Raw genomic sequence first — 25,586 nt, 5'->3', positions numbered from 1 at the left:
GAAGCTCAAAAGGCCTCGAAGGGACAGTCTATTGTCTAAATCAGCGGTCATTACGGGAGAGGAGACGTGTGCTGAGAAGTCTTTGTAATGACTGGACCTTCTGTTGACAATGCGATCGCAAAGAGACTGAGATGGAAGAATCTCTTGTTGGAAGATTATGGGGTTGGTGAAAGTTTACTATATCAAAGATATTTTTGATCACGGTTGGCCAGTTTAAGCACATCTGTGAAGTAGGATTTTTCAGCTTTGATTAGTTGGTGGTAGTTTAAGAGCCGATTTAAACTTGGTTAGTTCTTCCTGTGTGTAGGAAATTAGAATGTAGATGGCAGAAAAGCTACAGCGCCTGTGTAGTTCTCAGGTTTAGAGAGCCATCGGGCAGAAAGCTTCTTAAACAATCGATTTTTCCAGTGAGGCAGGAACAAAATCACCACTATGTGTGGACATCCACTGGTCAACACATTGGTTATCCACTGATGGATCCCCGACAGCCTGGGCCTGCAGGCCGAAGCTTCTAAACTGAGGTCTGAAGAGACTGCCAATTCATTCCACCAGAGTCTGGTATTTTGAATAGTGGAGGTGTGGCCATTTGGGATTTTCATGTACTTGTGTCTAATTTCCAGCAGTATAAACTTATGATCAGACCAAATTAGAATAACTGGGGCAATAACTAGAAGGGTTGTGAGATTTCAATAAATGCAGTCCAGAGTGACCAGCATTAGGGGTGGGGTAGATATCTACTGATCCAGGCCTAGCATTAACAATTTCCAGGAAATTCATTGCACCAGGTCATCTTGTCCATCTAGGTGGATATTAAAATCCCCTATGAAATTGGAGAATCCAAGTTAATGAACTTCAAATCTCTCCAATGCTTCCCTCAAAAATCTTGTAAGGGCCTGGTGGGCGGTATAGAGGAGTCCTCTAATTTGAAGCCGGAGCAGATACTTTCTGCACCTTTGAGGTCAGATATTTCAAATACTGAGCATTTAATCAGTGTGCTGTGATAATAGTGCTGCCTGGGCAGGGCATTATTTTCATATTCCAGCCCAGCAGTCCCACAGGCGCTCCCTGAGGTTTAGGGTGGGCCAGGAGTATTCAGTTTTCCCTGCTCCCTTTTGGCCTGATCGGTGCCACTCTTCTGTTCATGAAATTGATGGAGGTGGTTGCAGCAGATCTTTGGAGAATGGGTATACCAGTCTTCCCCTACCTCAAAACTGCCTGCTGAAAGTCTGCTCACCAGAGTCAGGTTTGATGTTCTCTGGGGGCGGTCTATGACCAAGATCTTTGGGGTTCTCAATGTGCTGAAGTTACCTCAGACTCCTTTGCAGAGGCTTCCTTTGGTCAGCCATTAATTGATGGGCCTCCCCTACCAACAGTGAGTACAAGGCATTCAGGCGATACAGATGTTCAAGCCTCAGGCCTGGCTCTCCCCAAGGGCGACTCCAAGAATTCTTGGCCACCTTCTTAACTACCAGTTGGCACATACAGACTGCAGTGTGATTGCAGTCTCAGTGGGCTTAATACAAAGGGAAACTGCACGCTATGACACGGGTGTCGGAGGAGACTGCAAAAGATCTGCAATGGTGGCTGCTCGATTGCAAATTAAGCATAACACTCCCCCCCCCCCCTCCCCGTGCACACAATAGTGACCAATTTACTGCTGGGTTGAGGTAGTCATCTGGGAGAGCAGCTCCACATTAACCACTTGGGGGTGTCTCGGTTGCCAAATGGAGGCCCAGTCATACCTCATGGATAACATCACTGCTGTGTGGCCCTGCAACAAGGAATGCAGGTCCTGTCTCAAGTCTGCCTTTAGAACTGGCTGAACATTCTGGGCAGCGCGCTGGTTGTGAACCCTTTCGCAGATTCTTCTAATGCTCCCACACCCCCAAATAAACTGGTGTTGCTGGCTAGGGCAGCATTCCTGCTAAAGGTTGAAACAGCTTTTCAAGTTGGACAATCCATCACTCTTCTGGCATTCTTTGCCCCCCACTTCATCCTTAAAGGAGGGATATCATTTGAACAAAAGATCCGCAAGCTTTTACAATCAATCGTACCAAGGGACATAGCTTGGATGAGCAGCTCTTTGTGGGTTCTCTTAGGTCAAGGATGTTATCTAAATTTATAGCGCGCACGGCTACTCCAAAGAGTGTCCCGGCCCGAGCAAGGGGAAACAAAATAAAGCCTGCCGTTTAAAGAGGAGTTTAACAATTTTTTTTAAAAAAACAGCAATATCTTCCACAGAGCGAAAAGTGCGTTCCAGGCACTGGCCGCAAGAACGGTCACGGAAGCACCCCCCCCCCCTCCCCCAAGCGATGCCGCTGGACCCCAGGGATCTTTGCCAGTTTAAGGGATGAAGAGCGCAGAGGCCTCCCCGGAACTTAAAAAGAGAATAGTTTCTGCAAATAGCCCGGCCCTAGGCTGTGGAGTGCCCGATGGGCAATGGTGAGGGATTTTAAACACCACACGTGCCTTGACCGGAAGCCAGTGCAGGTAACCCCGCACACTCTCCCTGGGCGGGATCTCCCCCCCACCCCCCAGGAGGCAAGCAGCCGCATTCTGGATCACCTGAAGTCTATTAAGGGAGTAGGCTGGAATCCCAACATAGAGCAGAGCGCGTTAGCGTAGTCCAGGCAGGACAAGATGAGCGCATGCACCACGGACTCGCGAGCCGTCTGCAGAAGCGGAAAAAATCTTCAGGACTCTGGGGAGCCGAAAACTGCAACCCGCCAGTCGATTCACCTGGCTGGAGAAGGAAAGATTCCCATCAAACCAAACTCCCAGGTTCTTAGCGATCTGGCTACTGGACAGGGGGGCGGAAACTCAGCTGGCCAGATCAAGTCTGAACCCAGGTGGAAACTCAAACAGCAGAACCTCTGACTTGTCTTCATTGCATTTCAATTGGGCGTTCGCCAACCATTTGAAAACTGCAAAAAGACGATTGCACAGGGGCCACAGCAGCCACGTTCTTATTCCATGTAAACAATAGCTGCGTGTCATCAGCGTAAGCAATCACCTTAGCCCCTAAACCCTAAACCCTACGCCAACAAAACGAGATTGGTATGGTAGATGTTAAACAGAAGGGGGCTAAGGGATGAACCCTGAGGAACCCCGTGCAAACCCGCTGAGGTGAAGCCGCCGGGGGTAGCCAAACTTGCTGAGACCGACACTCCACAAAGGACTTAATCCAGCCCCAGGCTGAGCCAGCCACACCAATCTCTGTCAGTCTGTCCAGCAGTAAGGAATGGGGGACCGTATCAAAAGCGTCCGACAGGTCGAGCAGCACTAAGGCTGCTCTCCCGCCGGCATCGAGACACTCCCGAATAGCTTCAGATACTTCCACCAGAGCACCTTCCGTGCTAAAGGAAGGGAGGCAATACAGAAAGATGACATCAAAGTGGATAATTCAGTACTAAGATCTACTACTACATACTGGCCAAAATGCATGCTACAGAGCTGCTGAGGGCCCATGCGACAAATCAAGACTGCTGCCACTGCATTAGAAAGTGCCTGCACTGAACAGCTGTCGGGCTGTGGGAGTCTGTACACAATCATGAAGTACTACAGCCTTCATAACCAGGTCTGGAGACACATTCTAACCATTTGGCCCTGTAGCACTTTTTGGTCTGAGCCATGCCACAAACTTACCAGGGAGGAACTGCTTTGGAAGCTATTTCAGTGAGGAATCTGAATTTAGAAGTATCGATTTGAAGAAATTACTTTCAATAGTGGGCTTTTTGGTGTATATTCTAGCCAGATTCCTCACAGCCCTCCCACCTCACTGTCTTGTGGCATCACCCATACTCCCAAATCTAAAATGTTCTACTGCTGGTTGTATGCAACTGCATGGGCATTAGACTTTGAAATTCATGGCAACTCATCGATTCTAATAGGACGGCACTAATCAACTTGGTCATGCCCATTCTGTATTGGTGGAAGACCTTGCCTGTTGATTGAATTCAACAAGATTGTAACCATCAAAAATGGAAGCTTGACAGTCTCCTGGACCTCTGGTTTATGGTCTTTTAAGGCAAGTCTGCCCACTCCTGTGGAGTGTTAGTGTTCCTGGCAGCAGTGTCAGATGTTCGGAGATATCAGCAATTTTAAAAGCAAATTGGCATTTACAAAAAATGTGCTCCTTTTGCACAGACTCAACCCACAGGAGTGGCTAGCAGAAAAGATGGGCTTCACATTTAAATTACAGTAAACTGTACAGCCTGCACTAAAGTGCTAACTGCACTTGTAAGAGGAGCTGGGTGGGATTTTACAACTCCAGGTTCTCCTGGAGGCAAAGGTCACACAAGGTGGCTTTCTACTTTAACACAAGGGAAAGTGTGTTATAGGCATGCCTGCTGTCCAATGCCTTCCTTGAATCTGGGGAACTGTGTTAGAGTCTCAGCAATGACGCCAAACAATCTGTGGGCAAATCACTTAATCTCCCCGTGCCCAACAAAAATGAATGTGTCCTTATGTTATGCAACTGGTGCTATGTAAATTGCTCCAATACCAGATTCAGGTAAAGTTTGCGCTACAAAAAAACTCTGTAAAAATTAAAACAATTTAGTTACTGGTCTCACCGAGAGAGGGGGGGGGGGGGGGGGGGGGGGAGGGATGAAGACACCCATGCATAAAGAAAATAAACTAGTCTGGAAATACAAAGGAGAATTACCAACTACACATTCCAACCAACACCTGCCTGGCCCTACCATAGAGAAGCTAAAGGATACAGAGATGCATTTTATTTTTAATCTATTTAATATACAAAAGGTCACTGGCTTAAGCCAGTATTTTCAAAGAGGCACATTTAAAATAACAGATCCAACAGAGTAAGACCAGGATCTCAACATAAAGAGAACATACAGGACAGGCAGAAAGTCTCCAAAACAGCACTGAAATGTAGAGTTCAATAAGTTCTTGATTAGAGGCCGTTTGGAGGTTAGAGTAGGAACCAGCTGTGCATTTGCCTTACAGCTTAAAGTCACACAGAATTGTGCATAATTAAATTTCATCTGACGTGGAGTAGCCAGCGTTAGAAAAAGGACTCACTCCCCACAGTGGCAGGACACCAGTGGAGAGAACGTGTAGCTTCCATTTGTTGTGGCTTTAATCCCGGTATTGTCTGTTCAGGAAAGAATCATACCCCAGATCCAGCAGGTTGCAGAAGTGATCTGGAGTGGGGGTTTACCAGTACATGTTCAAAGTTAGTTGGTGTGTAGCTCAGAACGAGTCAAACTTGGGAGAAGCATACCGCTACCTTTACATGTATAGGGACACATCTGTAATGTCTGACTGGGAGTTGACCCCCACTTAATACGTAAAAATAAAACTATTTATTTTTTTACAAGTGCAAACTGCAGTCACAGATGGGACCAGGTCTAGACAGAAGGCTTTGCACGTGCAGATCCAGATTGTGTATTTTTGAGCTTCTCCACCATGGTACGTGCATATCTCAACCGACTCGCAAGCTCCTTGCAGCAACCATGCTCTTCTATCAAGCTTAGCTTGTAGGTGCGGAAGTCCCGCTTCTCATCAATGAAGGCAACAGCAGCCATCAGGGGACAGAGTATTATCTTGGTGTGATCCTGCAATTATAGGAATCAAATTAGCACCCACCACTGCATAATTTGACAATGCCATTTTGTTCATTTCACAGAAATCGCTGCACCCCTCTCCCAGCCAGGAAGGCATCCCAAGTGGCTGCTATATTTATCTTACTCCACTCCAAGCATACAGGCAGCTGGTTTAGAGGAGATCCACTTTTTGGCAGTAGATATATATCACACTACATATCCACTTACATTACAATTCTTACAACACATCCAAGTCAATTCCCATACCAAACTGTAATGCGGTAGGATGCAACCCATTAGTTCAGCATTTTATTTAAAAAAAACCTCAATGGCGGGTCAAGTTAGCTAACCATGCATGCCCAGGCCCCCTAGCACCAACCCAGTAGTCAACGATAGAGAACATAAAAGTCCAGTTAAGTTGTGGATACTCTGTACCCGTAGATTGGCTTTATATACAAGTCTGACCTGGAAGAAGTTGATTTGCACAGTTCCGTTACTTAAGTGAAGAATGATTGCACTTCGGGTGCGGAACCAGGTTCGGAGGTAGGGCATTCGAGCCAGCTCATCGCCCTCACGTGGTGTGATGTTGGCCCCAGCCTTTAACAAATGCTCACTCATGTAGTTCCTGAAGTACTTCAGCAGTGTGATCTGGGGAGGGAGGAAAAGGTTTGAGATGCAAGGCAAACTTCATCCACGTAACAGAGTGCTGAACCCAGAAAGGAAATACAACTGGAATAAGTCAGACTTCGGCACCCACACTTGTACAAGTACAGCAAAGTAAATAAAACAGGGGTGCAAACACCACTAGGACAAGTAATCTTTCATGAGCCAATACGACTGCTTTGTGCTTTGAGATTGTGAATGGAAGTGTCAAGAGAATTGGGAAATTGGAGATATAGTGCTGAGCAAGCAACCAAGACTCACCTTCTTAGTCAGGACTGTGGGGTAGGATCTGACATTTAGGTAAGACTCTGCGTTATTCCGCTCAATATACTGCAGGGTGTCACCATCGTTGTACATGATCAAGCGGGTGGAATCATTGAACAGTACACCAACGCTATTATCACACAACTGGTAGCCTGCCAGAGAAAGGGAGGAGTTAAGACAGCTCAATCTTTGACAGTTGTAAATCAAGTACCTAGACTTAAATCAAAAGCGAAATCTGCCAGGAGTTATGACAACACTGAAAGAATAATACCACTTGTTCTTCTAGACCAGCCTGCCACGATGAACATGCAGACTTGCTGTGAACCCAGAGTTCATGAAGCCCTGTTCAGGTGTTTGCAGTTACAGCAGATGAAGTTGTTTATACTAGGTCAGAGAGCTCTTCATAAATACCACCTTTCAGCCCAACTTCAGCCCAGAAGGAAATGTTTTTTTGCCATGGATATGCTCAGAATCATTTGATCATAGTAACTCTGGTTAACTTACTTAACTGTCCTTTAGCTGATGGGATTCTTTACAATGTCTCATGTGCTTCTGACAGTCAGAATATTCATTGACATTCAGGGCAAGATAAGAGAATTAAACTATGTGCCCTTTAAGCTGGGAGATGACAGAATTTGACCAGATTACAACGATTATGCTGCACTTGTTAAAGGATCAACATTAAAGAATGGAATTCTGTAGCCCAACTTTCAAGTGGATTGTCCAAACTAGTTGGTTTCATCTGAACAGAAGTCATTTATGGGCAATATGAGAAACTGAAAAAGTCAACCATAAAATTAAGGTAGTCTGTGCCACCCATTACAAAATTTTGGGCACTCGTGTCACTTCAAAGTGAGGGACACCACCTTATCCAGGTCAACCCTCACTGCAAAAATCAGATTTGGGAACAGCACTTTGAAGTAAAACAAAGAGTACCAAGATTAGATTAAAAAGGCAAATGTTCCAGGATGTCAATACTTGTATTCAAGGTTTATGAATATTAAGGAAACCCCATGATGAATTTCCTCCCACTAGGACACTGCTTACGCAAGGCTATGTACCCTTTTGCTTGGCCAACTCTAGTAGCAGCTGTTTTTACATGAAACTACATATCTTGTACTCTGGTTAGGCCTGCCAACAACCATACAAAATACATACCCAATCCATACTTGTCAGAATAGTCGACCCACTTGCTAACCCAGAATATGGGATTGCAGGCCGGATCCTCAGCCTCCTCTGAAAAACAAAGCACATTGATTAACAGGAGAACTGAAGGCTTGGCTACTGCTACTCTAGTGCAATCTCCAGTCTGATCAAAGAATAAGGCACCTGGTCAATTTTCCATTGCACCCCCGGGCTTCCAGTTACTAATGCCAGGTCATAGCGAGATTAGGTGACCAGCATAGGTTACACTAGAAACACTGGATACTATCAGCCTCACCCCCTAAAGATCACAAGTAGTACAATCTTACACCTCAGATGTTACACCGCTTCAGCTCACCTTGCCGGATGATTGGTCGCTCACAAGGCTTGGAGGCATTGACGCTGGTGAGCTGCTGGAACATTTCTGAAAGGTAGCAGTCCAAGGGCTCTGTAATCACCTCATCGTCCTTTTCAGTAACTGCTTGTTTTTCTACCATGGGACTCTCAGGACCTGATAAAGAAAGGATTACATTAATCAACTTCTGTTGAATAAAGGTGTAGTACACTCCCAGAATTTGCTTAGCAATTTAAATACCACCCCCTGAAAACGAAGACAAAAACTATGTAAACCGAGGTAGACTATTTGTTGGTGGCCAAAACATTTTTACTGAGGTCGGACTTAAGTCCACCCACTTAACGTCCTAAATAAAAAACACAAAAACTTAAACGTGCACACATGAAAAAACAAACTATTCCAAAGAGAGGACAAAAAGTCTGTCTGGAGCAGTAGATAAGTGGCCTTTTTAGAAGTCAACTGGATTATAAAATAACAGGAGGCTGAACACAAGGGCAAGAATCAGTGCAGTGCACGAGAACACAACTGTCTGCCATGCTCACTGGATGTTTGAAACAGTTCTGGTTGAATGTAAATTCCCGACCAATCGCTCCCACCAAGATGCCAGTTGAAACTGGGCACTGAGATGCTGTGGAAAGGGGTGAATGTTTTGAAGTGTAGAGTGCAGCAGGCAGTGTTATGCTTACCTTTGTTGAGAGCAGCTAAAGGTTTGCGACTCGTCTCAATACTGGTTGGGGCGATGGAGAACCGAGGAGGCACAGTCAGACAGGTGGCGGGAAGCCGGACTGGAATATATCCAGACGTGAAGAAATCATCTGTTAGCAGCTCGTCAATGGTGGGGCGTGTGTTGGGATCAGACTGCAGCATTTTCGAAATCAGATTAGCAGCTACTGGGTTAATGTGCTGAAGAAAAAAAAAAAAAAAAAAAAAAAAAAAAAAAAAAAAGGGTGAGGTGAAGCCATGATACAGGAAGTAAAATATATTACTCACAAAACAAGCAATTGACTGGAGCCAATCATACAAGAACTTGGAGCCAGATGCATCATAGGGCCCTTCGTGTGAAGCCCCTCCATCCTTATTGGTATCAGCCTAATATTTCACCTTTCATTCAAAGGGTTTTTAGAACCATGTGCCTCACCCCTTCTCAATACCCTTAGAAATTTGAGGGTTCTAGATGAACATGAGCAGCTAGGTCAGACTTTGTGCATTTATGCAAAATTGAGCGCCATGTTAACTAGCCCCAAAAAGTCACAAGACAACGGTCTTCATATTTGATCACGTAAACACCAACTGAGAAGAGACTGCAGCAGTGATAATTCGGTCATGCACTTTACCCATACAATGGATCTGACAGCAAGTTAGTCAAGCCACGCACCATTAACACCAAGGGCCATCAAACGGATTATAACTACACAAGACCAAGCAGAATGAGCTCCCACGTACAACCTCACCTTTGGTATGGTGTACTCATTCCTTTTGATTCGCATATAGGTTTCCTTGAGACAGGATGTTTCAAAGGGCGGCTTTCCAACGAGGAGTGTGTACCTGGAGGACACAGAGCAGAAAAGGACTGGTCATTACCAAACTCAAATAGTCCGAGACCATACTGCCCACAGAAAGTGGGACGACTGAGCTTAAATCACAGCCAGTGCTAATTAATATTTCCACTCTAGTCTCACCTGATCTACTCCACAACATAACATTGTGGCGTTTGTGGGAAGCACACTACATTTTAACAATGCTACTGCAACCGTTGAACATTCATACTTATCCATTGCCACTGTAAAGGATATTCCATAGTACACAAGCCTTTGAAAAAGCACTCCTTCCACACTTCAGTGCAATTCCTTGAGAGGGGGGTGGAGTGGATATTGCCCACAGCAATGCCCAGCAACCAATATTAGCATGCAAGTCATTCAACTATTGCACACAGTTTTAACACAACCAAAAGGGCTACTGAAGCAAAAAAATTAACATCTGGAGGAAAAAATAAATAAAGGAACATCCTTGTATTCTGGACAAAAAGGGTTATGAGCAAGGTCTTAGATGGAGGATTTTGCCTCTAAACAGCATTCAATGAAAGTATTAGATAATGTAATAGCCCGCTGCTGTGTTATGTCACTTATGGAGACAATCCACCTTTAAAAAGCACAATACTGACCGCCTCTTCAAAGCTGTACTTACAAAATGCAGCCAAGGGACCAGATGTCCACCTCAAAACTGTGACCCTTTTTGCCGAGGACTTCAGGAGCGATGTAATTTGGAGTCCCACACAGCGTTTTCTTGCGTTCACCATCAAATTCTATTTTTGTCGCCAAACCAAAGTCACCTAATTAAAGGAAGCACATTTTAGATGCCAGTCAGCAGGAGCACAATTTGAGCAATCCTAGCAATAAAAACTAAATCCTTACACCTCCCCAAACCCAGCCACCTGGGCAAAGTGCCAGCATGGCAGGCAATGGCTATTCATATCAAGAGCATTATACCGATAGGTGACCAAAGTATCTAAATCTATACAACAAAATAGCGACACAAGAACGCTTGCTCCAGTTATGTACATGCGCCCCAATACATCTGAAAGGTAGGAGCCGCAAAACTTCACAAGTCCATCCAGTTACTTTCATACTGAGTAGAGTACAATCTTGACAAATTCTTATTAATGGAAGGCAACGTACCACAGCTACCAGACCACACATGCAGTCTTAGCAGCTACTTTTAGTACAAATAGTAAAGTTAAATTGTCTAGACTTTGGACCATGCCCTGGAGAGCATTGCGTATCCACCCTGCAGACAACAAAACGGGTGTGTCTCAGATGGGCATTTTATCCTGCATCAGAAGACGCAAAGAGACCGCCAGATGCCTGCTCCTGAGGAAAGACCAGCTTTCTGTCAGATGTCACCTGGGAAAAACGTTTTCGTAAACTATGAAAAAAAATGTAAGTTCCCATTCTTTGAAGCATCTTTCAGTAAAACGTGTTGCAGGCTTTTATCCCCCCCCCCCAAAATATCCATAATACAAAATCAGTAACCAGTTTCAACAAAAGCATAGGGAACGAAAAGCATTGACAAAGCCAATCGGTATGACATTGGTCCGCATTTTGTTTTTTCCAACGCCAGTCTTCTTTTGACATGGTTTTTGTAACAGACTAGCTGAAGAAACCCTATAAAAACCATTGACGGTAGGTTTGCACAGACGCAAAAGGGTGTGCCAACAGTGGGGGAACTATGGTTTACTGCTACCTCCAGCACGTAGACTTAAAAGTGGCAAAATAAGGGAATTGCTAGCATTCAAACCCTATGGTCCCATCTCTGATATAATCAGAGGCTATTATAAGAGCTCCTACGAGATTGCTGCCATAATTGGTCACCGCACTACTTGGCACCAAAGGGACAAGTGGATTTTGTAACAGAAGAAGATTTATGAAGCAACCTGTTCCATTGACAAGTAGCTTTATTGAATTAAACACCCCTGATATTATTCATAAGTTAGTAAAAGTTAACTTCAGGGATGCAGGATTACAAAGTAAAAATATTTTTATAGTGTGGTTAACACGTCTTCACAGCATAGTCCATCCTCGCATATACAATTGCACGAAGCCGCTTTAGACTTAGTTTATCGTAATAAACCTAATTCACAATGTAGAGTCGCACCCAACAGTTACTTACCTGTAACAATAGTGGATGCTTAAACTGTTCTATATTCATATACTTTGATAATGCCAGTCTAGCAGCAGGTTTGATGATTCGGAGTCACTTTCCCTTTGACATCTACTCCCAGACAAATATTAGTGACAAAATATGTTAGTGATGGCCAATTAGAGGTGCCAATTGCAGCTAATTTTTCTTCACTTAAGCAGAGTTATCAGCACGCCACCTCTGGCCTCACTTGGGGTTCAATCACGACATGCCCCCAAGTTTGCCTGAAGATCAGTTCAATTAATGACCCTTGGTTAAGCATTGGTTTCCAGTTATGCTTCAAAGATGTAGGATTCAGGCCTACGAATTTTGATGGTTCGGTGTTTATTTTTAAATAAAGGGCAGAGAGCCTGTACACTGCTGCTTTTCCAATTTATTTTCATCATTAGATCTCCTGTAAACTGTAGTAACTATTGTGTACATCCAATACACCAACCAGCGGTGGCCAGAAGACAAGTTTGTAGGCATCATTCAGTGTGATGTTTAGACTCCTAGAAGCCAATAAGTGTTGCAATTACTATTTTGCACCTTAGATTACTCCATCCATGCTACATTTGTACACCACCTGAAATGCTACTCTTAAAATAGGACCCAACCCCAGAGCAAAGGACTGTTTTAGAAAGAAAGAAAAAAAGGAAGCCAAAAGCATCCTGTCTTGAATGATAAGTGAGGCCCATGCAACCAATAAGATTGTGATTTCCCCCAAAAGTGACCGAACCTACTCTCCTTCCATTTACCAAAGTAGCACCTTAAACTAGGTCTGGGACTATAAGGGATGTCACTGTTCACACAATTAAGGGTTAGTTTTACACCTAAAACTTGAACTCAGTTAGGTCGCTAAGGCTTTTAGGTTAGTTATCAGACAAGACCATTTCAGACGCAAGAAATGGTCCATAGCCATTCCACCAAAACCCTAGTTCATTCACAAAAAGGTGTAATCAATTAGCACTCCAAGCAGCTAAGAATACAAAGCCATGTGAGAACTATCCTACAATAGCTACTGGCAACAGATACTCTAAATCAAGGTGGCAATTGGGGCCTTAATAGTGGTCCCCCAATGGCTGCCTTCATTTATCTTGAAACAGCAAAACACCAGAATTTTTGGAAGCTGCCATGGAAGGGAGAGTTCACCCATTGGAAGTTTGGTCATTTATAAAAAAAAAAAAACTGGGGTTACAGCCATTAACACATTGAACATCACCCAGTCATCCTTATGCATACACAACATGCTAAAGTCTTCCAAAACTCCCTTTATGGAACTAGTGATCAGTCTACATCACCGAAAGGAATGATGGTTCGGACCGGTTGATTTATTCCCTTGCAGAAGCCTTAAGATAACTTTCTATAAGTTGTTTAGCACCCCTTCCTCTACTTTTAATGAAAATAGAAATACTTGTGCGAAAATCTACGACTGTACGCCATCTTAGATTGATTTATATTGTTATTTTTCAAAGATGTGCGCTCAATAAAATCCGCTTGCCACCATTATTGGGACAAACAGGCCTTCAATAGTAAGGAACTGCATGTTTTAATGATCTTGGACCATCAGGGCAGGCTTGGTGTCCTGTTCCTTTGTGGGTGCAGGAGGCAAGACCTTTTGAGGTGTAAGTGGGGCTGGGTACAGCTACTCAGTCACCCTGCCAGGTAACTGGTAGGAATACCCAAATGCCAACACTAGGACTCTTCAAAGTAATGTGAACCTGGCCACTGACCAGACAGATGGACGGGACAAGAAAAATCCACCTTTCTAAAAACTAACTCAAAATCAGACTCTTAAAGCCAACAAACAAATTCAGCAAAGCAGGAGGTGTGAAGGCAAAACGTTAGCCCATGCCAAGGAAGGCTGGTCCGATACCTCCTTTACTTGCTTCTGTACATTGTTTAATGCTCAAGTGGAAACAATCGACGCAAGCATAAATGATTACAAATGCAGCCATCCAACTCACTGACTTTAAATACAAACCTCTCACAGGTTTCAATCAGACAATCGCCAACACAATACAACACACCCCGTTTACACAATTTATATTCAATCTAACACCTAAACCGTAAAAACTGCCTAGCTTTAACAGGGATTGTTACATTCCATTGTACTAGAGTCTCACTGGCTGAGCAGAATTTAACACCAACCCCTCCACATTAAAAGAAAATGTCTGGGTTACCTTTCATGCAGTGCTTGACTCCCATTATCTATTGGCGTTTGTGGATTGGTGCCACTGTCCGTTTTTTACTTTCGACAAACATGCTAGGGCAACATGGTTATCTAGTTAGGTAAGACTAACAAGGTCATGCGTGTGCTCCTGAAGATCAGAGCTCAGGCAGCTGATATATAAACAAAATCATCAAAGATGTATGGCAGGCAAGAGCTTTTGTGGAAAGACAACTTCTGTCCAATCAATATATTTACTAGCTCCCAACATTTGGGAGCAACCAAAGCGCCTCTTCTGGGGATTCTCACTTAGTTGTCTGGTGACAGCCGCGCTGTGAAGGCAGACCATATTGACACCATATCTGTAGAGTACACCGAAGCCACAATAAATGGTAAGCTACATGGCTAACATGCAATACTGTGAGAAACTCGCGATTACTGCGTTTTGAACAGCTTTCCCACTGCTATAGTTTAGAGACTCCCACAGATCTGCAGCACCCTAATAAGGGTAGGGTGTGCGGACAGGTATCCAGGTGTTTGAAGGTTGAACTCTTGAGGCTTTCTGGTAATCTGGAGCCCTTTGGCAACACCAGAGGTGAACTGTGCACCAGAGGAAGTTGAGATAGCTGCAATCATGTGAACACGGACCAGGCCAATGTCACAGGAGACAGTAGTTACGTTTTGCTTGTGATTAAGAGGGTCATGTTGAGCCGTTTAAGAGACTTTGACGAGTACGTACTCCCACAGATGTTCCCCAGACTTCCAGTTCCTGCAACATATGCAGTGTTATTGTGTTATGGTTAAATTGTGCCTGTCGCACATTTTCACTCTAGACTAGCGAGACATCTGAGTGCAGAGTTAACCAGACCTGTAATACTACGATCAGGCAATTTTCCCATCTGTTCTTCATGGGTCATGTCAGACTAACCAATTATGTATTCAGATTGGAAGCTACAATGCTAATTGATATTAGGACGTCATGTTCAGACAGAGTCCACTTACCACCAAGCATTAGGAGCACGGTTTTGTTGGTACAAAGGATCCTAATCTATGGCATTGCCATGGCATCTTTGCCATGCCCAACAACAATTTTATTTGCAACAGTAATTCTGTAGCATAGACCTAGTTACAAGGGCTGTAAATTGCTTTACAGATTCATTACAAAATGTGGCTGTAGTAAACACAAAAACTCGCATAAGTGTTACAGGGCTGTAAAGTCTGAAGTACAGTTTCAAATTTTTGGAATACAGATGGTTAGGATTTATTCCAATGTGATCCAGGCTGAAGTTCCACAGTCCGAGCTTGGCAAACAAATGCACAATTACAAGTTGGCCTTTCTGGTTTTAGGGACTTCTACCAATTGTTACTCATCTGATTTGGAGTTTATTCTTCAGTGGAAAAACTGACTATTCCTTTATAGATTATGAAAGCCATCTTTAATTCAACTCTAGCTTAAAATCAGCGACCATGCCTTAATATGGTAGAGCTGCAACAAGCTGGGAAGCTGCATGTATGATAGTCCGAAGAGGTGGGGCAGAACAATGGCAGGCCTACTGGAACAGCCTTTGATCCATCTAAAGGACAGAGTAAAACTACCTGTACTGCAGAGGTAACCTCGGTAACCAATTGAGAGTTAGTGGGCTGACAGAAGGCCAGCGGGCAATATTTAAACAACTTGATTCAGGATGTAGATTCTTCATGTGTCGTGGGCGCACTGTACAATGTCCACTTTGGGACCGGACATTTGGTAGTAAGTATGAATTGGGTCTCTGCAGGGTTTATTTTTAAAAGTGGCGACATCCACTTATTTTAACGAGTAAGAACTCAAGACTGGTCATACTCTGATGTCAGAGGTAAAGTGGAGTTTTAAACCGCATACTAATGGCTGAAGGCAGATTTATCTTCAAGTATTGCAGCCAAGTTGTCAAGAGTATCTATTGAGCAATAGGATTCTGTGCTTTCCCTTCAACACTTTCATTACCAGGGTCTATCATGAACGCCTGTACATTTTATGACAAATACACACCAGAAGGGCAATGCGATGGTTATGTTCATCACTTACAATGCCAACTTTATCTTCCAAATCCTTTTCACAAGTCTTCGATGGTACAGCTTTAACTCTGCTAAAGGAGTGCTCGGAAGAGTCACTTTTCAAGCTTCCATATTAGTGGTAAAGATTATCCTCAGTTACTGACTGGTTATCAAGAAAACAAAGTTGCCCATCTATTGCGACACGAAGCACCCCTCTGGAAGGATAGGGAGGGCTTGTGCGCAGATAAGCTTGTGATCAAATCTCAGGCCCACGCAATGGTAAACAGCTGAAGACCAAATTGACAAGTCTTTGGCTCTAGAAAGTGGTGAACTTCCATGTGCGTCTTAGTGCTGGGGATTACATCTTTATATTTTTTGCCTGTTGGGCTTCATAGTCCATATTAAAATTTCTCAGTACCTGGTATAGTCCTTTGAAAGAGTGCAACACATGTTAAGGATGATCCCTCCCAGGTTGCTGCATGGATTGGCACAACAAAAACAATGAACTATCCAAAAAGTGAATGGGGCAAAACAAATACATATAAAAACGATTTGCTCAGAGCACAAACTAGAAAGCCAACTTCACTGTAGGGTCTATTGGCAGAAACGGAGACACTAGTTAATCCTTCCCTGGTTGCTGCTAAACATAGAAGGAGCTACGAGTTCTTTAGGTAAGCTATTCAGGAACCATATAAGTTTGTTGTGGACAGGGCCATCCAGGGTCGACACCTCTCCCACCTACAAGATGAGTAGGGGAAAGAAAGGTTATTCAGAACTGGAGAGAAGAAGAATTGCAATTACTTCATTATTTGAACAATAGTTGCAGTAAGCTTAACGAAGAGAAAAAAAGTCGGTTAAACAGAAATAAGGACAACTTCAGTCTAACAGCGAAGAGGACCTATTCGAACCATATTAAACTCACAGCCTATACCATCCATAACCAGGGGTCAGCTGAGTGGACAAGCGAGTGAAAGGCATCACTGAGCTCCTCTCCTTCCCAGCACCACCATAAGTCAACTAATTAAGATGTGACACTGGATAACTAGAGCATATGCACCAATGCATAATCACGAGGAGACTGCCTGGTAGGAGAGGCCATGCATCCAGTCTGCATCTGCAGATCAATGAAGCATGACCTTGGAGACAATGCTAACTTTCTCTAGAATAGAAAATCTACTTTAGGATATTGCATACAGGTAGTGATAAAATCCGCCAGCCAGATGCAATCAATGCTTTACAGTACATACAAATCAGGGTTTTAATCCTTCCCCTTCAGCCATAGGCTCTCATGCAGTTTTAAGGCATTGACATTAGTTGGGTTGTACTTAGGACCATCGCCTTTCAAGTAAAGTTACATGGCAGAAAAATGTTCTTCCTGCCTCTGGCCTTCTTGACATCAACCGGTGTAGTTGTACAATTCAGTGTGGGCGGGCTATTTTAACAGTACACCTAGATTGCGTCACTGAACAAAGCTTTACCTATTTTCACCTCCATGTCATCATTGAGGAAGAGGTTACCAAGCTTGAGATCCCGATGGATGACCCGGTTACGGTGTAAATACTGGCACCCCAGGATGGTTTGTCGCATGTAGTATCGGGCCTCTGGTTCAGTCACCGCTTTCCTCCTTTTGTGCAACTCCAGTAGAGACTGCAAGGATAATCAGAGCATGAGAACTGGCATCTCAAATAAGCAACCATTCTTGCTTCAACTCAAGTGAAGATTTCACTCTGGTTCGGTCCATGCATACAAAGAATTTTGTAATGAGTAAAGGTATTACAAAACAAAGCAGATTATGCGGCATTGTCTGACAGGTTTTTTGGAGTCTTTAACAACTAAAAATCAGGATAATGTTGCATCCAAGCATCAACTGTAAAGAAACCCCCCCCCCCATTACACAACCACATCAGGCCCTTTCAGAGAGATTAAGAAACTGTCAAATCTGCAAATTATGCAGCAGATGGCGCATGGTGGCAAACCCATAATGAGGAAAACACAAATGGCATTTCAGTGGAGTCTTCAGTGCTTAAACAGGGGTGTGGAATTTCTATAGCGCGACACCCAGGACATGCTTGGGTCAAGGGCAACAAATTTCCATATTTTTGTCCACCGGACAAGTAGGACATATCCTGTAACCCTACTGCAGAATCCATGCAAAACCATTACTTCCAATATGAAAATGAAGGGCCAGAAGTCAAACGTGCAGCTGCAAATATGGCCGCAATGGTGCAGATTTTCAACTACTGGTTTTGCAGCCATTGTAAAGTGCATGTATGCCAGCGATTCGTGGCGCCAATAACAAATTTGGGGGATTGTGAGCAAAAATGAAGCAACGAATTACAGATTAAAAATGAATGTTTTTAGTAGCCCGCAGACGAACATAGTATTTAATTAGCTAGTCTTAGTTGTGATAGAAATGCTGCGGAGAGGAGAAAGCATTTGACAGTAAAGTGTATTTCAGAATTCAAACAATGCACTTTGTGGAGCCATGAAATCCTGAATGAACAAAACCAAAGCAATCGTGGAAGATCTTGCACACTATGGGTGATTTCGGGTGGCATTTGAAGAATGTCCACCCCCGGGCGGCTTTGGGAATGGTAGTGCCCAGACTGAGTGCGCGCCTGCTGTAGAACGCGGCGGTTTCAAACGCCGCATTCTAATTCGTGCCAGTTGGGGGTCCTAGGTTAAGGTAGGAGGCAGCGTGGCAGTTTGTGCCTCAGAGATTGTTTATTTAAACGAATTGTGATGTTATAAGTGGTTATTGGAGCTTGTTTTAATTTAGTTTTCAATTTGGTGGTAAACTGTAGAGAAATGCAACTGCCATCTAGCGGTTAAAAGCTTTTTTGTGCTAAAATGGTTTAAGTATTTTAGCAGTAATATGAAATGCTTTTCAAATGTCTTTAGATGACCCAATCTTTATTTCTGGGGTTTTGTTTTGATGAGCCGATCAACTTTTCTAGCGGGAAGGTAAAATTGTTATGTCTTGTGTTAATTTGGGGTTTTCCAAGTGCTTGCGAATATATTACGACAGTGATTATACAATTGGCTTTATACCATTTAATTATTTTGTAATTTACATATGGGGTGTAGGGATCATGGCTGAGTTTTTACTGTCGTTGGTAGTTTTGTTTCGAGCTGCTTTGTTACGCAGAGTAGAATGGTTTATTGGTCCAAGGCTTGCTGGGTCAGTTTTTGACACGATGTGTTTTTGGTAGAAAATGGGGTAATGGCGCTACCTGTGGGGGGTTTGACTTATAGCAAATTTGTTGTTGTTCTGGTCACTGCTTTAAGTTCAACTACTAATTAGGATATTCCTATTATTCCCCCCCCCCCCAATCTTTATTACTGCTTTGAAGTTGGCAGCGTAAGTGAATTTTTCAGTTAGGGTTAATGGCGAGCATAAGGGGTAAAGAAAAAAGGAAAATGGATGTGGGTTAACGGGGAGGGACAAGAAAATTGCTATTTCATCCGAGTCTGCAAGTTCTAGCGTCTTGCAGGCCAACCATAATACAAGCCTGCAAAAGTGCATCAGGTGCAGTGATGTGCCTTGAACAGGTATCAAGCGTCCTGTTCGCTTCAGGTATCAAGCGTCCTGTTTGTTTCCCTTCTATGTGTCTGTGAGTGCTAGTGTCTTGCAGGCCAACCATAAGACAAGTCTGCAAAAGGGCATCAGGTGCAACAATACTCTTTTGAATAGGTATCAAGCGTCCTGTTCATCTACTTGTCAGCAAAAGGAAAATCTCGGAGCGGGTTTTTTCTGATGCCTACGTCCACTCACAAAGATGCAGTTCAAAAAGCGGGGATCTGCCGACAATTTGATGGTGGCGTGGGCGATGGAGCTCAACCAGCCTGCAGTGGGGCTCGTCAAGGGGTTTCATGCTATTGGGGAGGATGAATTATCTGATTTGGGAGAGGGTGAGATTGCTAGTGATGATTGTCAAAATAGTATTTTTTCTCTCAAAATAGGGGGGGGGGGGGGGTGAGAGGGAGGGGGGATTTACTAACAAGATTGTTCGAGTAATATTTTGCAGATACAAGAATCTGAAGGGATTTGGAGGAGTTGGAGCCTTTTTCCAAGGCATCTGGTGCGCCAGCAAGAAAAGCTTTCAACATCAATCAAGCCCAGTAAAGCAGGTGAGCCGCTAATGGATATTCATTACTCAAAACGTTTCTAGGAAACGTAAAGCAACCGGAGTTGCTGGGTAAGGCCGCGGAGGCTAGGTTTGTTGCCAAAATGGGGCACCTCCACTGTTACAGAATCTAATTTTGTAAATTTGCTAAGGAGAAGGATGGTAAGGACAAGAGTCATCGGTCTTAAAAGTTATCCATATACAGGGATGTCGATGCTCTTGGGGTCATGTCTTGACAAGCGTACCAAAAGACAAGATTTGGGATGGAGTTTGTGGTGGCGTTTCATGTTACTGCACAGGAAGATTCAATCCAAAGAAGGCTCTAGGGAGGAGGCTGGGGAGCTTCCTTAAAGACCCCAGGGTTCCCATTAATATGGATTTTGGGACCACAAATGTTCTGTTTTTGCAAGTGTTTCACGGTGTAAGATTTCCAGAACGTTCAATCTCAATTTTAAATACTTGGAAACGATTAGAAAGGCTCAGTCAAGATTTGGTTTTTTTTTTGCCCGGCTTCATTGTGACAAGATTGAGCCTGTCTAGCCCTAGTTACAGAGAAGCCATGGGGTGACGTGGATTACAAATAATGGGTGTAATAGATGCATCTCTGAGACCTTTCCCTACGATGCATACTGCTAGTGGGCTTGCTATTGCTCCCCACCCTAAGAGGGGCGGGCACTTCGGCAAAATCTCAAGATTTTGCTACAGGAGCCTGCTGGAATTTTAACAGGTTTTCTGACAGAAGGATCCATGTACATATAGCCATGAATGTTCCAAATGTGGTCAACACCCCTTTTTTGCAATGTTTTTAGTGAACAAAGATCCTGATTCCCTACTAGTCCAAGTAGAGGGATGGGCGCCCCATTACAGCCCCCCCCCCCTTCAGGTGGTATGGTTTCTAGTGGGATGAAGATTAAGATGTTGGTGGGACTCATGTAAGCTAAGCATACGCTGATAACAGAAGGGCTTGTGCGAATTCTCGTGTCATATACGGCTTGTTGCAACAATGATCAAGTAGGCTCTTTACGCAGTAACATCAACATACTGCGTGTTATTCTGAGCAACATTGATAAGAATGTATCCCTTACCACCATTGCGGGGAAGCTTTAAGGCATTTCTCTCTATGGTAAGTACTTTCAGGGTTATGACCCCCCTAGATGATTTTGGAAATAAACATTTTTTCCTAGGTTGGCCTTATATACAGGGATGTGGCACTGTGCTGTGCAAACCTACATATTTTTTTGTTACTGGGAGGCATTTGTACCAACACTGCCTAGACCTTGTTGTTCCACATTGGAAGCTTCATTATTTCAAGTCTGCATGTTAGTTATTCTTTGGAGCTTTTAGGATATCCGAGGTTTCAGAAATTCTGTTTTTTCCTGGGCTAAAATATTCCAATGTATCAACCACACCTAATTTGTTAAATATTTTTGGAATCATCTAAAACAGACATGGGGCTATGGTGGTATTGCGGAAGCTTAGTGGTCCGCTATGCCCATGATCAGCTTGGTTACAATTTGAAAGTTATCCAAATACTAATTTTCTATTTCAGCATCAGGTTGGGTCTGCGTTGACAGGGAGAGAGACAGAGAGACAGAGAGACAGAGAGACAGAGAGACAGAGAGACAGAGAGACAGAGAGACAGAGAGACAGAGAGACAGAGAAAAAACGCCTTTGCAGGCTTTTTCCTGGTGGCAGATTTGGACGGGATTGAGGCAGGCAGGAAGGGTTAGGGCAGGCAGAATAGCTTAGGACAGAGGGAGAACAGAGGAATTAGGCAGGAAGGGGGACAAACTAAGGGGTTGGGGTCGAGGTTCAAGGTGGGGGAAAAATTCATGGGGGATTGATACGGGGAAATTTCAGTGGGGATATTTCATGTGGGGTTACATGCAAATTCATTGATTGTATCGAATTGTTGCTGAAATAAAAGCGACCTTTTAACCCCCATCGGTCTACGATGTGATTCATTGCCCGATGGGGGCGGCATTCTAACAATGTCCACCCCCGGGCGGCTTCGGGCATGGTAGTGCCCAGACCGAGCGCGCGGATGCTTTAGAACGCGGCGGTTTCAAACACCGCATTCTAATTAGTGCCAGTTGGGGGTCCTAGGTTAAGGTAGGAGGCAGCGCGGCAGTTTGTGCCCCTCCAACCCTCCCCTTTTATTCATTTAGTTGCCCATCATTTTGGGTTAGCTTCCCGGGTTATCACTGGGTTTCCTTTACCTATTGGCAGATATGGACGGGATTGAGGCAGGAAGGGTTAGGGCAGGCAGAATAGCTTAGGACAGAGGGAAAACAGGACAGAGGAATGAGGCAGAAGGTAGGACAAACTACGGGGTTGGGGGTCGAGGTTCAAGGTGGGAGAAAATTCATGGGGGATCAATATGGGGACATTTCATGTGGGGTTACATGCAAATTCATTGATTGTATTAAATTGTCGTTGCTGAAATAAAAGCGACCTTTTAACCCCCAACGGTATACGATGTGATTCATTGCCCGAAGATAAGTATGATGTATTCCATGCACCCTATATGTGAAGAAAACTCCGCGTGCAGTTTACTTCTCATTTTGTATACTGCCGATATTCAGATATAGTTCTATAGTACGGGGCCTGCACAAGTACTCTGCTTTAACACATACATAAACAATGTACAACCAGGAAATGCCTACTGGCTCCGATTATGGCCGAGGTACAAACACCTCCCAATACGTAACAGGCCCTGGTGGGCCGCTCCCATCCTTTTTAGCAGGGAGAAATGCCAATGTCAGTAACAGGACGCCAAGAGCTGCTCGTTTTCACAGGCTGGGGGCTGTCCCGTCACCTTGTTTTGTTTTCTCTACCGCAAGGGAGGTCAGCGCAGCTGAGTCAGCAGCTATGTAACTCGAGGGCACTACGCATGCGCGGCCCTTTAAACATGGCCCAGCTACAGGATGGAATGTTGAGACAGTTGGAGCGCGTGGCCCGCGCCATCTCCCGCCTCCATGTTTCCCGGGATACCGAGTGGGAGCGTCAATCGGTCCCTATGGATGCCGAGCTTTCACCCTCGAGCGGAGGTTCCCAGGCAGCGTTACAGACGCTGTGTAATACACCCACAGCCTAGATCACGTATCCTAGCACCCCCGCTCCTCGTACATCTGACAGCCACAGCCCATTACCACCGGTGCCCAGTGTAGTATTGAGGTTTCATCCTTGTGTTCGCTTGCAATTCCTTGTTAGAATTGTTCCGATTCTAAATTCAGAAGAAGTACACCCCATAGACAACAAACGCTCCTTTCTCTTTGACCCCCACACCTCAATCCAAACAGTTAAGTAAATCTACACCACCACCAGACTCGGCTGTCATCCGCCACGAAACTGCAACACTTCGCAAAATTAAATCCATTACGTTATTATAACTCAAGGAAGCAGGTGATACCACGGCAAGATCATAATTACTATGTGCGTTTGCAGACGGTAAAAGTTCTTATTCGCCGATCTCCTTACAATACAAGTTCCTAGCACCGCAACACTCCCTATCGGGAGAAGACCTCTGCATAGAATCGGCGCCTTTCGTAAAACGAGGGGTGACGTTTCAGAAACGGTTCTCATGACAGCGCAGAGTTTTGTCCTATTTGGGGAAAGGTGGCTATAGGGAGTGTACGACTGCTGGGTGGGTTGAGATTTGATGGATGAGGCTCTGCTGCTACAAACACCACACATGGTCATAGTAGGGGTGCATGATCATTCCCCACATGTTAACGGTTAGTTCTACTGCTCACGGCAAGAAATGTGGATGTCTTGATTCCACGACGGTCAGCATAGGCTCTGCTGTAGGGTAGGGCGTGGCAGGTTTTTAAAATGGCGAAAAAAGGCAACATTGCGGTCATCAATGCAGAACCCGACTAGTGTTGTTGAAAGTGTTTAAAACTGGGCGTTGTGATCCGTACTGTGGAGGATAGTTAACCTCAATTTCTGCTAATCCAGGACCACAGAATAGGCGCGATTGAAATCTCTGCAATACACATCCATTCCACTACCATTAGCATCTCCTTAATTGCCTTTATGCAAGTAACCCACTGTCAAGAGGCGCCAACTACTGCATGAAGGCCGCTAGACCCCTCTGGCTGTTAAAGTGATCCTTTCAACATTAAACGTAGCTAGTCAGTAAATTGTGCATAGTGCCTACAAATGCGCTCAGAATTTCGTACACTTACTCCTAAACCTAATGCACCAATACCGATCCATGCAAAGTAGTCCTTTAAGCCTCCCACTAGTGTTACACCCGCACCTCCCCCATAAACTCCTAAATCAATACCAAGTTCAGCCCTGTGGCCTTCAGCTTCCCTCCGCTTACCCTCCGCCGGCACAGCTCCAGCACCACGTACACGAAGTCCTGGTCCTCGAAGAAGCCGCTGAAGCCCACCACGTGCTGGTGGCCCAGGCTGCGGTGGATGGAGATCTCCATGCTCATCTTCTCCTTCTGGTGCGGCTTCAGCAGCAGGCTCTTGGGCACGATCTTTCCAGCCAGCACCTCCTCCGTCTCCATGTCGGAGATCTCGAAACACCTGGCGAAGCCGCCCTTGCCCAGGAAGCGGCCGCGCTTGTAGCGCCGCCGGGTGCGGGGGTCCACTAGTATGTCGGGGATCTCCTTGGGCACCGGGGCCGGAGGCCGCAGCGTCTCGGGCTGCTTCATCGCAGCGACCGGTGCACCTGCCTTCCCGGGGATGGCGGACATAGGGTTGGGGGATTTGGGGGTAGAGATCCACAGGGGGGATGTCGGCGGGAGGCAATGAGCGTCCGCGCTATGAAAACAAATGGAGGACCACAAGGGGACGTGAGGACTTTTTGCGTTGAGTTAGGAGCGTACAGGGGTTGCGGCAAATCCTCTGGCTGAAGTTTCCGACTTCTTCCACCTCTTCGCTCCCTGTACTTCTCACTCTGACTCCGTTTCACTTTCAAACCCACCCGCCGGTTCGTTAAGACTCGCTTGCGCGCAGCTGATTGGTCCTTATGATTTAAAAAGTCGCTGACCCCGCCTCTTCCGTACCGCGCAGCTCCATGGGACGTGGAACTTTAAACGCGAGTACAACAACAACAAGCTTTATTGGCAAGCGGACAACGTTTGGTGTGCCAAACACAAACAAAGGACTACGGCAAAGTAAGAGCTGGTGTGCAGAGGACATTGATAAAAGACTACAACTGTCATATTGAAGTGCGGTATGGAGCAACATGCGGTGAAATACGTGTGAATGAAGTTTGGCGTACGTGAGCGAAGACAAGCCACTGCCTATTTAACCCAAATAGTAGAGCGGTATTACTTGGCTAGTCATTTGGGATCTATCGTTTTTGTCTCGTAAGTTTACTTCTACTTTTAAGATCATGTACTTTCTATCACGTTTCATGAACATTCTTCTTCTCGTTCAGTGTCAACGTGTGGAGTTTTCTACAGGCACATCTTATTTGTGACAGGCTTCACACCAAAAGTATAAGCTGAGCGTATACTTAGCGGGGCACAAGTCCTAAACAAGCTTTTGCAATGCAACATGTCTCGCATTTACGCAAGTTTGAGCTATTGGCATTGTAAATGACAATGCCTTTTATTTATATTTTGGTTT

At 44.7% G+C, this 25,586-nt stretch overlaps 1 protein-coding gene across 1 annotated transcript; it reads right to left on the bottom strand.

Annotated features, from left to right (window-relative positions):
- Positions 1 to 4,733: 4,733 nt before the first annotated feature.
- Positions 4,734 to 24,964, bottom strand: PLK1 (polo like kinase 1). Its single transcript, XM_085629487.1, has 10 exons — positions 24,326 to 24,964; positions 17,347 to 17,515; positions 10,177 to 10,321; positions 9,444 to 9,537; positions 8,679 to 8,895; positions 7,996 to 8,148; positions 7,653 to 7,730; positions 6,492 to 6,646; positions 6,033 to 6,215; positions 4,734 to 5,579 (listed from the first exon to the last, which is right to left on the bottom strand). Exons 1-10 carry the CDS (start codon positions 24,704 to 24,706, stop codon positions 5,373 to 5,375), a joined length of 1,782 nt encoding a protein of 593 aa, XP_085485613.1. The 5' UTR covers positions 24,707 to 24,964; the 3' UTR covers positions 4,734 to 5,372.
- Positions 24,965 to 25,586: the final 622 nt, after the last annotated feature.

Source organism: Triturus cristatus, chromosome 10 (assembly GCF_964204655.1).
Source record: "Triturus cristatus chromosome 10, aTriCri1.1, whole genome shotgun sequence".
NCBI classification, from domain to species: Eukaryota; Metazoa; Chordata; class Amphibia; order Caudata; family Salamandridae; genus Triturus; species Triturus cristatus.
This window is presented reverse-complemented; position numbering and strand designations above follow the sequence as displayed.